The sequence below is a fragment of the Arvicanthis niloticus genome, chromosome 9, assembly GCF_011762505.2.
Source record: "Arvicanthis niloticus isolate mArvNil1 chromosome 9, mArvNil1.pat.X, whole genome shotgun sequence".
NCBI classification, from domain to species: Eukaryota; Metazoa; Chordata; class Mammalia; order Rodentia; family Muridae; genus Arvicanthis; species Arvicanthis niloticus.
In genome coordinates, this window is record NC_047666.1 from 78,905,401 (window position 1) to 78,918,324 (window position 12,924).

The 12,924-nt window shown below is 37.7% G+C and overlaps 1 protein-coding gene across 1 annotated transcript in view; it reads right to left on the reverse strand.

Annotated features, from left to right (window-relative positions):
* The window catches only part of LOC117715212 (solute carrier organic anion transporter family member 1A1-like), a 62,420-nt gene extending 49,496 nt beyond the window's left edge, over window positions 1-12,924 (reverse strand). The window contains 5 exon segments of the mRNA XM_034511905.3: window positions 403-544; window positions 6,589-6,704; window positions 7,975-8,124; window positions 8,670-8,777; window positions 12,785-12,924. Coding sequence (XP_034367796.1) covers window positions 403-544; window positions 6,589-6,648 — 202 coding nt within the window. The 5' untranslated portion in view covers window positions 6,649-6,704; window positions 7,975-8,124; window positions 8,670-8,777; window positions 12,785-12,924.

Below are 12,924 nucleotides of genomic sequence, written 5' to 3' on the forward strand. Positions count from 1 at the left end.
AAACTTCCTAGTCTTTTCTAGTGAATAAGACAGGGGGGCCATCCCCTTCCCAGACACAGTAGGGGAAGTGAAACAACTGCTTTCTTCTTTGGGACACAAGTTTCTCCTATATCAACCTTCTAAAATGCCAAGGAAAACCCACTTATCTTTGAGTTATCAAGAGATAGAATTAGAGGTTAATACTCTAAATCTTCTGCTACCCTTCATAGAAAAGGGACAGTGTCAGGCTATATGGCAAGATTTGGGCCCATTATGAAGATATTTAAATACATGGTTTGTTCACATCAAATTAGGCTTTTCAGTCAATATCAGGAAGTAACTCAGTCAGATTAAATACACTACTGCAAGAAATAAAGAGAAAATATCAATATATAAAGGTAAGTAAATGTAAAAATAACTCACCAATTTCAAAGCTCCCATTGATAAGCCCAACTATAGATGTGGGGATATCAAATTGTCTCTCTATTTGTGTGAGCATGGAATTCATATAAACTCCTGATAGTGATTTGGATAAATATGCACATGTTAATGCCAAAAGAAACATCTAAGAAGAAAAATATTTAAGAAAAAAATGTAAACTTTTGGTTTTCATATGTATTTGATAAAACAGCTTCTACCATGAGGTAAATGATTATCTCCATCATAAATAGTCCTTGAACATGCAACAAATTTTAAAGTGTAATCTCTTCTGTATGTTACTGTGTCCTCATTCTGGAAAAACAGAGTTAGAACAGTTGGTTAGCAGTGGTAAGTTTTGTAGATATTTATGGATTTTCTTTCTTATCAGTTACCTTATTCATACAGAAAGACATGGAGTTGTTCTATGTAACACACAGTTGTTGATCAGTCCTCAGCCCTATATTGTTATCTGCAGGTCACACATTGTCTACTTTATGAAGGAGAAAGAAGAGAACACAGAACTATACCAAGGCATTGTGTCTGCAGCAAGCCTACCGTGCTCTCTCTGCAGGAATGACAGGTCTCTGGATTTCCTTGTCCAGTTCAACACTTTGTCCTATTTTTCTGCATTCTTGGCACAATAAACTACATTCTCACTATTGGTGTCAATGGCCACAGCAAAAGTACCTAGTTTTTATTTCTTCCTGGTGTAATATTCTCTGTAACACTTTATCTCATTAGTCAAAATGATGTTCATAAAAAAACAGAGTAAAATATTTTAGGGGTCCCTCAGGTGCAGGCTAAAGGGTGGCTATGTAGATAATGTTCCTCACTACCTGTCTGTAACTAATTAACTCACTTTGAGTAATGTAGTGAACAAATTTCCTGTTTCCTCCAGCTTATCTTCTAGCAGCTGATTGATGGCAAATGTCACTGTCCCAGCATCTGGAATTTCTGTACTACCTTCTCTGAAATACTATGTAAATTTACCATGTTAGATTAGGGTTTAGTGCTTTTAAACTTATTTTCTCAAGTGCCAACCTATTTGGATAAAACAGAGCAGAACAATATCTAAATAAAAATGAAGAAGAAAGAAAAAAAAGAAGGAAGGAAGAAAGGAAGAAAGGAAGGAAGGAAGGAAGAGAGAGAAAGAAAGGAAGGAAGGAAGAGAGAGAAAGGAAGGAAGGAAGAAAGGAAGGAAGGAAGGAAGGAAGGAAGGAAGGAAGGAAGAAAAGAAAAGAAAAGAAAAGAAAAGAAAAGAAAAGAAAAGAAAAGAAAAGAAAAGAAAAGAAAAGAAAGGTGGGCAGGAGCCAAGAAAGAAAGAAAGACAGGAGCCAAGAAAAAAGAAAGGAAGAAAGAAAGAAAGAACAAAAGAAAAGAGAAAAGAAAATAAAGAATTGAGAGTGAAATGTGAACACCTAGTTCACTATAGGTCAAAAGTAGAGATAGTTGTTTTCTAATTCCAAATGTAATTTGCATAGCTGTTCTTTCATCTCACTGTAACTCTTTCAGGGTATGTGACTGAGATTTGGTAATTTTCACATAAGTTTTATATTTCAGATTCTATAATTATAGTCAAGGTCTACTAAATTTCAAAAAGTCAGATTTGGGAAGATCATTTATTCTATTTATGTTTTGAAGCAAAAAGCTAAGTACTTTCTTCTTTTGTGCTTCCTCTAAAGCACATTTTTTTTTTTTTTCTGTGCAGAAAATAAAAGGAACCAGTGGCTGGGCTCATTCTGATCTATTGCTACATAACATCTATATTTAAAAATCTAATCCTACTAACTTTTTACCTCAGTACATTATAGTCTCCAGCAAACTCCTTTAGAGCAGTCTTTTTCTGCTTTCTAGGGGAGCTTTATTTTTTTCTCTCTCTCTTTTTCTTTCATCCTATGTTTCTGTGTATGTGTATACACATTTATGTGGGACAAGTTAATGTATAAATATGTACATGGGGACATCAGAAAACAACCTCAGGAAAATTCCTCATTATTTGTACATTTTTTTAAAAAAGAACATCTGGAATCCACCTAGGAGGCAAGGCTGGCTCATCAGTGAGTACCAACTATCTGCCTGACATTATCTGTTTATTCTGGGATTAGTTATATATTGTCATACCTAATTTTTGTATAAACTTTGGGGACCGAATTCAAGCCCTCCTGCCTCAAAAGCAAGTACTTTACTGATCAAGGTGTCTGTCCCATTCCCTTGAAAAAGGTTCCTGTCTTTTCTTTGGTAGTTTCTATTGACTAAATTTACTGTTTGTTGATTTCATACATACATGGTATGTTCACTTTCTCTCTCTCTCTCTCTCTCTCTCTCTCTCTCTCTCTCTCTCTCTCTGTCTCTCTCTCCCCCCCCATTAACATCTTTTTGTTAATATCAGTCTTTTTTCCAAGCTTCATGAATTTTGATTTGGTTTTGTTGATGCAACAGGCTGTTTTTTAACCACCATGTTCTATGGGGCGGTGGGCTGTGAGAGGCAGTGGGGTACCCAGTTGAGTCTGCTTTGAAACCTGGTGACCCTAGTGGGACAGTAGGTAGGTGTTCAGCCTTGCTCCTGGGCCCTGGTTTTTTTCACTTATTCACAGCCCCTCCCAAGGAAAGGTTTGTGGCCTTTGGTCATGTAGCACCAGTAGCACAGGTAGAGGGCATGACTACAGGCCACAGAGCCTCAAGAGATCTCCATATTAATAAGATACCTAAAGGCCAGAGGGCATAGACATTTAGGCATTCCTTCCCAGACCCTCCTTCTTGCAAAAGATATTTAACCTCAGGCCCACCCTGAGGACATAAGGTACAGCTTCATCCGCTTTCTGCCATGACAATAAACCTTTTAAAACCATGGACTTCCTCTTGTCTTTGAGGCCAGACATGGAGAACCATAGAGGGGGCCTTCAACCAATGAGCCTACGCCTAATCTCCAGCCTGAGAACTTCTCTACTTTCCAGCCATGGAGGCCTATCAACTCAAGCAAGCTAGGCAGGCCAGCCCTGACCCAGCCAAGCAAGGCATGGTGACCAAGAGTGTCTCTACCCCACAGGGCACCACCGGAGCCTCTCTCTCTCACTCCTTTTGGCTGTAGGCCAGTCCAGCCAGTATGCCCCCCAACCCCATCTCAGTCCCTCTGCAGCCTCCCAGAGGCATCTGGGAGCCCGAGGCCTAAGACCAGCTGGTCTCCTGTCAGCCACCTCAAGCAAGACAAGCGATCCAAGAGATCTGTCCCCACAGATCCTCAGACTGGGATCTCCCTGTGCCCAGAGCAGAGTTCTACGACTTCTCACAGCCTGATGTCAGCCCGGGACTGCATGGAGTGAACTCAGTCAAATTTCCGTGCCTCTGCCCCCCTGAGGGGTGGTTCCATGTTGGGAGCCGCAGTGCCAAGATGGCTCGGACATCCTGTCCTCCCACTTGTAAACAACTGACTGCACAGGTGCAAAAGGCAAAAGGCGCGCCAAAGTCACTGCCCATCCAGGGGCGTAATATGGGGTGATGAGTGAACAGCCAATCAGAAGTGAACACACCACTCTAGGGTATATATAGCAGTGCCATTCCCGGGCTTGGGGTCTTTTCCGCTTTTGCTGTTACAAGAAGTAAAGCCTCATCTGTAGTGATACCCGATTACTGCCTCTGTGTCCTTATTCGCGGGCAAAGGGGACACAGAAGAGGTGCGCGCAACAGTTCCATTCACCTAGGGGACAGATACACGGGATCCACAATGCAGCACGATAGGACCCATGCCCACGTGCAGGCACCACATCCCTGGAATGTTGGTGCTTAGAACATAACATGGCTAAACCAGGGCCATCTGTCTGGCCACTGGGTTAGAATTAACCATTGGTACCTGATGAGGTCAGTAGCATATTCATGCCTGAAGGCTATGAAGGTGGCTATGATTTCCTTGTCCTGGAAGGCTTTTTCCTAATAATTATGTGTCTATCAAGAAGCAGAAGCTTCAGTCTGGCGCAGTAAACATTTTGACCACTCCAACTTTCTAGATAGTTCTAAAGTTAGAGAAGGAGAGGAGTCTAATTATTTTTAAACAAGTTACCTCTAAAATTTTTCCTTATTCACTAGTGGCTTGAACATTTTCCTATAACATTTATCCAAATATCTACAATTATTAAACTCCAAAGTAACGGTAGTGGTTTGGATAGGCATGGACCTCATAAGATCATAGATTTGAATGCTTGGCCAACAGGCACTGGCACTATTGGAGTAGATGTGGCCTTGTTGGATGAAGTGTGTCAGTAGGGATGGAATTTGAGGTTTCAGAAGCTCCAGCCAGCCCAGTATCATAATTTTCTTGCTGCCTGTCAATCTTGATGTAGAATTCTTAACTTGTTTTCTAGCACCACACCTAGTGGTTATCATGGTGTTTCTTCACAGCCATAGAAACACTAACTAAAACAGTTAACAAAAACAAACATTGGGCACTACTGCTTATAATGATACCTGATGACTTTTCTTTACAAATACTATCTAGTAATCATAATACTTATCATTATCCTAAGATCTGAAGATAGAGATGTGACTCCGTGGTTAAAAGCACTGGCTGCTCTTGTTGAAAACTTGTGTTATGTTCAGAGCACCAACATGGTGGTTCAAAGCCACTTGTAACTTCAGTTTCAGGTGACCCAATACCTTCTGTCCTCCAAAGATACAAGACACAACAATGGTGTACCAACGTACATGGGAGCAAAACATCCACATGCATAAAATAAAACATAAATGTAAAGAAATTAAATCTTAAAAGTGTTAAACTTAATTAAAACTTAATTAAAGTTAAAACTTAAAAGTGTTTTTAAAATGTTCTAAGATACTTTAAACATCTAAAAGGAGGTACAGACCAGGAAAAAAGAAGTTGCCTAGTGTATGTAAGTGCCTTGGTTTAATCCTTCATACCAGCAGTGTAGGATAATGCTGAAAGGTGAGCAGACACATATACAGTCTACAGAGATAGACACAGAGAGACAGACACATACACAGTGAGGGCACAGAAAGACATTTTAAATCTTAAAACGTAAGACTGCCATTATCTGTTTCAAATGAACAGCACTGACATATAAACAGATTGCATAAATTGTCCAAAATGGTACATCTAGTAAGCATCCAGCAAGGATTAGAAGCCAAGGGATCTGGGCTCCTCAGAAGATTGTAAGAACTTGAGTGTGGTTGGCTTCCAATATTTCATACATCATTGCAAGTAAAAATATTTTCCAGGGGCTGAGTCTGAAGCCTCTTTTACATTAATACGCAGATTCAACTATGTGTGAATAAAGACAAAATGAACTTTTAATAGGATGATGTAAGAGACACAGCATCTTAGAGAGGAACATCTTGAAGAACTCTGCAGAAACTAAGCCAATGCTTGAATTTCATGGGTTAATATACGTTCACATTCTGTAATGTAAAGATGCCTATGGAACTATGAGAACAATAATTATTTCTAAAATACTGAACCCCACCAAAGCAGCTAACAGAATGGACTATTTTCTTACAAACAAGTATTATTATGTTGCCAAAGCTTGAAGAAAATATTTTTCTAGTCAGGCCATAGAGTCATCTTTGCATATTAATGAACAAAGTACTTCTGCTGTCGAGTTGATTTCTAGGTATAACCCCTCACCTTCTGTTAGGACCCTGAAGCTGAATACTGGATTAACCTCTGACTTCAGACTAAATTCTACCACAACATAATACATATCTAAAATATTTTAAACCCCATTCTTCTTTAAGAACCTCTAGAGTAGTGGTTCTCAAACTTTCTAGTGCTGTGACCATGAAATACAGTTCTTCCCGTTGTATTGACTCCAACCATAAATTTATTTCATTGCTACTTTGTAACTTTCATCTTACTACTGTTATGAATTGTAATTTAAATATCTGATATGCAGGATAACTGACATGTGACCTCTGTGAAAGGGTCTCTGACCCAGATGTTGAAAACTCACCAGTTGATAACCACTGCCCTAAATTATTCTGTTTCCTGAATGAATAATGCTGGTTAGACATCCCTCATTATAAAACCAACAGTTTCTAAGGTAAGGAATTAACAACACATTGGGTAAAAGAGCATTTGTGTTCAAAATTTTTATGTGACTGAACAACAATACAAGCACTTTCAACGCTTGTTTTAAAAGACTCTCATGAGTGTGTACATGAATACATAGAAACAATCCACACCTTTATCTTGGAAAAGAATCTGCCCTCTTGTGTAGCAATCTTTTTCTCTGTTTCTTCCATGGTGTTCTTCTGGTTGTTTCTAGTGTCTTTGCTTTAAAAGTCCTACTGCTGTCTTTCTAAAAGAAGGAGAGAGAGAGAGGGAGAGAGAGAGAGAGAGAGAGAGAGAGAGAGAGAGAGAGAGAGAGAGAGAGAGAGGAGAAAGTTGTTAAATAAGTTATTTTCTGAACTGTAACAAGTCATTCAAAAAAATATCTCTTAGGGATATGATGTCTTAGTGAGAATGTCTATTGCTGTGACAAAATTCCAGAACCAAAAAGTAATTAAAAGGAAATGGTTTGTTTTAGCTGACAGTTGTATATTATAGTTAATCACTGAGGAATGTCAAGATAGGAGTTCAAGACACCAACCTAGAAGCTAGAGCCGATGCAAAAGCCATGGAGGAATGATGTTTCCTGCCTGGCTCCTCATGACTTGCTTGGCCTGCTTATACAGCCCAGGACTAAGTACCAGACAGAGCCCCACCTACAATGAGATGGGCCCTCTCATATCAATTATAAATCAAGAAAATGCACTACATGCTAGACCATAGGTCAATGTCATTGAGACATTTTCTCAACTAAGGTTCCCTCTTCCCAAATTACTCTAGTGAATGTCAAGTTCTTATTAAGCTGTCCAGCACAGCTAGGGAGGTGGTTCAGTGGTAAGCTGTTTGATTCTTAAGCTTGAGACCATAAGTTTGAATTCTTAGCAGGTAAGTACAAAAGCTAAGCTTCTCTGCACATGCCTACAAGCCCATCACTGAGAGAACCCAAAGAACAGGATCACTGCAGTGTGAAAATGTGACACTCTAATCACATTAACTACCAAAAAGTTTAATAAAGAGACCTCCATCATAAAACATAAGGAAGACATTCAGCATTGACTTCTGGCTTCTGTAATATGTACATGTATTCATATACACCTGCACACATACTTATGGACAGACAAACAAACCCATATATAGAAACCCATAAATGCACTGAACACACACACACACACACACACACAAACACACACACACAAATAGGAATAATTTAACCAGTACCTGAAATGTTATAAGAACACCTAGGAAATTTTTTCTTTGATTGGTTTTTGGTTTTTACTTTTTTTTGTTTTTATTTACTCTGACTAACCAGATAAATAACTGTGTAGGGTAGAATTGGATTTGTTTGATTTCTACTGAAAGAAAGTAAACATAAAATTTTATCCTGATTATTTGGCAATATTAAAGATATCCTCAGAGATTGTTAGACTCTGACCTTAAGTTAATGACAATGTGGTTAAAACCAAGCTTTTCAATTCTTTAGCCAAAGCAAATGAGACCCAAGAGATGACTTTTGAACTTACTTGAGGGTTCCTGCCTTTACAAATGGGAGAACATCTGTTGCGTTTGTACTAAGCCTCTACTTCACTGAAGCCTAAGCTTCCTTCAGGGGTTCTTTGCATTCCAAGACTTCTCTGGAGTCTCAAGGAGAGAAACTGTGGATTCCCAGAAACCTGCAGAGACACAGAATCATTTTAATCATGAAAACAACCTAAGTGGAAACAACAAATAAGTCTAAGATCTGGGGAAGAATCTAGCAATTCATGTTTGAAAAATGTAGGGGTTAGGAAAAGACCAGATACCTAAATAGAGAGCTCTATGTGCTTATTTATGAACTACAGATTATGTAAGAACAATGTCTCTCTGTGTATAGGTGATATGTCATTACAAGTATTTATATGCAACAGAGGAAAGGGACATGTTCTATTCAGCCTCATTAAACTTTCTACTTTTCATCTTGAAAGTACAATTTTTCATATTTATTCTATAGAATTTATTTCAACATACTTGGATGAGTTCTCAAGTGTATCTACAGCATTAATTTATGAAAGTCCACTGAACACATTCACATAAAAAGTGATTTGGAATAGCTCTGAGTATATAAAACATTGTAAACATTTATCAGAATTTCAAATCCCAGTCACCACTGAGTAATTATGTATGACCCCAGTTCTCTTTACTGCCTTGTACTTTCAACAAATACTTATTAAACACTTACTATGTGCCAATTCCTGCATGAATCACCAAAATCCAACAAAGAAGGAGACAAGCAACAAAAGATTCAGTCACCAGAGAGAGTTGCATGGACCTAGATCTCCTGAGAAAGCTAAAATTTCCAAATAAATAAATAAATAAATACTGCATTAAGATAGGATGGGTCTATATCTCTTGGGAAAGCTAAAATGTCTAAATAAATTAAATAAATAAATAAATAAATAAATAAATAAATAAATAAATAAATACTACACTGACATAGAATGGGGCCATGAAAGTTGAGGTACAACTTATTTATTCATAAATAGGGTTGAAAATTCACAGGATGTAGATGAAAATGATAAAGACTATCTTGGCAGTTCTGAACAGACATAATATTGATTTTGGAAAGAACTGTACAATGGGGCAATTTCTAGTACAGAGGAAGCTCATAACTAAAATCTACACAATATGTGGAAGAAACATCAAATTCTGGATCTGTCTGTATTGGGTATGCAGATGGGACTATGTTTTCTGGTGTATCTCTAAGTTCCATTGTAAACATGGGAGTCAAGATGAAATCAATCAGGCTAAATAAATTATGGTTAGTTGAATATATAAATGATGGTGGCCACTACACATTTTGTTTCTGACTGGTGTGTGAGCTTTCCGTGTTCTGTGATTTTTTTTAATTTTGTTTTTGCGTTCTCTGCTGCTGCTGCCAGCCATCAGCCACCACTTGCTATTGCTGCTATAATGTCCAGAGGGGAAAAAATATCTCTGAGCATTTTGTTCACTGAATTTACTTTATGAAAGATAAGATTTAAAAACAATGCTTGTTTAATAAGTTATTAAAGCTACTTTTATATTTATTCATATACAAGAATGTAAAATTGTCTGAACCTTAAATTCTTATATATGAATCATTGAAGTTAACCATTGAGTCACCTGTTGCTATCTTCTCTCATCAACTCTTCTACCTTCTAACATGCAAGGGTCTTCAAACATTATTCCCTTTCCAAGGTCTCTTCAAGTAGTATTAATAGAGGATGCCATACTCACCCTTCAGCCATGTGCACATCTTAACACTTGAAACTGATTTAAGTTGCTGATTTGATTTCTAAACTTGCTCTCTCCTCTCTTCTGTTATTTCCTATTGATACCTGTCTGGGGGTAGATCTTACATATGGATGTGTAACAACCAAGAGACCTGTTTCTCACCAACTACCTGTCATTGTAAGTTCTGGAAATTCCTCTATATCAGGCTGTTAAAGGTCAATTAAGTCCCCTGCAACTCCCTATTTTCTCTATGAGAAAAAAAAAACTGTAAAAAGTGGCCACAAACTTTAACTGGTTACCCACATTGGTCCTGAAAATATTATAGGACAATCTGGGCCATTCTAGTTGCATGTCAGTTACTGAATAACACTCTTCCTGGCCACTTTGGAGAGTGCTGGTTGAGTCCCTCCAGGTGTTAAAGGATATTTGATCAGACTGTGAATGCCAAGTTTTCATTATTTACTGAAAACTAAACCAAACAAATGTTTCTAGCTATGCTGTGGTTCAGCCTTTAGCACACACCATTAATCCCTCAGGCTGGAATAAAGACAGAACATTAGTATTCACCTTTGGTTTGAAACAATGAAGGTAGTTAGTTTGTAGAAGAAAGTGCTCACATTAGAAAGTGATGTTTAATTGAGTAGCAGACAAAGAGATGAATCAGAGAAAGATTTGACAGAATAGGATATGCCCAACTCTTATCAGAAAAGAGAGGAAAGGTAAGCTACTTAAGAGAGCAATGCAGAGAGGGAAGGATGTAGTTTTAGAGGGAGAGTTTTACAAACACAGGTTGAAGAGAGAACAAACTAGACACAGGTAAAGACCAAAGGAACCAGAATATGAAAAGGAGCCAGAAGATTAGAACAAATTGCTTAAGTTTGTATGAGGCCAAGCAGAGACACTCAGGAGAGGCAGAGACAGAGAAGTCAGATTGAATTAGTCAGCATATAGAAGAGTTTTGAGCCAGAACAGCTGAGTTGAACCAGCCAGTAAGAGCATAGAAAGAACTAGGAAGGCATTCAGCAGCAAGTTACAAAGGCAAAAAACATTCTAGGCCTAGATGAGATTGTACAGAAGCTAGCAGCTTCCAGAGCTAGGCCTAGGTTTTCAGATAGAGCCAGAAGCTTCAGAGATGTTAATTACATCAGGCAAATAAAAGTTACTGTTATTTTCTGAGTCAAACTCATGACCACATTTATAGCCTCACCCACTGGACTACTAGACTCTCTTACCTCACCTCTCATTACCATCAGTCTTCATAAAAGTTCATCTGGGATCTCCAATGGGTGGCTCAGACCATCCTTACACTCCAGGACAAAATAAAGTCACTGGCCACTGTTCTATTACAAAGTCTGTGAAGATTAGATTTACAATAGAGGCAGGTAGTCTTTGTTTCTTCTCTAGGGTGGAATGTTACTTCTGTGTTAACCAATAGGATATAGTAAGATACTATCTGACAACTCCAGACAGATCTCCAAAAACATTTCAGAAACTTCTTCTTAGTGCCTCTGGCCAGTGGATCATTGACTGTCCAATATGTATTTGGATATTACCTTTGTTAACCTCCCTTCTCCTCCTTTCTTAATCTAGTCATGCCCTATCATATAAACTTTTTGTGTAGATTTCTTCAATAGCCAATCCAAAAGATTTCTAACCAGACTTTTAAGTAGTCGCTATTACAGGCTTACCAGTCCCTAGATATGAATCCAAATTCAAGGGACTTCCAATTATACACTAATGGTGAAAATCAAGTTTGCCCCAAAGACTTTGATGCCCTGATTCAACATGAAGTAGTCTATTGATAACTTATTCATGCCCTGTTCTGGGTTTTTAAATATAGTAAACACAAACGAGTGTGTAAGCCTTAATAATTCCTTTTGAGAGTTTGTTGTATAGTGTGACTTTGTGGTCATCCTTGGCTTTTGACTGCCAAGATACCTTTCTCCTCAAAAATGAAACACTTACACATCCTGCCCATCAGTAAGAAAAAAATTACTCCCATTTAAAACATCACTTTGCTTAGTGGCTAAAAATATAACCATCTAAATATCTATTTTTTTACTTTTTATCCAAGAGGAACTGAAATCACACCCACCCCCAGAATATCAAAGGATAGTTCTTTCCATGTACACTAAGTAATCATCTCAGTATTTTTATTACCATCTTCAAGATTCCTTTCAAAACACTTTTGCTGTTTTAGAGAAGTTTTACAAACACATCTCTTGCCTATGAATAAAGCATATAAAACTAAATACTTGAAAATAGATTGAATGTAAACAAATTAATTCCTACCTTTCCTCTAATATGACAACCTTTTACATGGAAAACATTATATCTTTCAGATACACTTTAAAGATGTCTATAGAGAAAAACAGGCAAAACACTATTTATTTCATTGATTCAACAAAATCTGTGTTTTTGAGTCATGTCACATTATGTCGAACACGATTATGTTCTTATGTCGAACATAAATGAGAAATGTATGCAGAGTAAGTGACAGCCACATGCCACTGTGTCAGCACAGGGTTGTTTCAACAATTACTTCTGTTCCCAGGATCACAGAACATACAGATAAATCCATATCAATCATCAATGGTCATGAAAACAGCAAACTGTACTTTTAATTAAGCAGAGAAAAAAAATGGGATGTCTCCCTTTCTTTAACATCTACATGAGGAGTTGGAGCACACCATACTTAGGCAAAATTGGCCACAACTGTGAACCATTTTTATTGTTTGTTTTATTTTGAAGATATAAGATGGAATGTCTTCTCTCAAATGTTTTAAGAATACCATACAGAATTGCTAAGAAGGTGGGTAAACATTCTACTACAGAGTAGGTCTCTATAACAGTAACTACCTTGCCACTCTGACACTCTACAGTCATTAAGCAGAAACACTAAGTAGGAGGCAACCTTCAGTTGGTGGTCCTTAATAACATCTCAAACATGGAAGAATATCTTTATACAAACTGAATAAACACACTCATTCACACTCCGTCTCCATACAGTTTCTCTTATCAAAAAATTCATGTTATTCATTTTATCTACTCTGTACTACTTAATTAAAGGCTTTGCTTTACCTTGGCCAAGTGAGAAGTAAATACATGAAGAAACCTTAGAAAATGGTCCTCTTGCTGGTGACGGTAAATGAAAGCCACAGCAGCAAGTCTTATGTAAAGCACCTATTTCCAGAATCTTCAAATCGCCACTAGCTATGAGA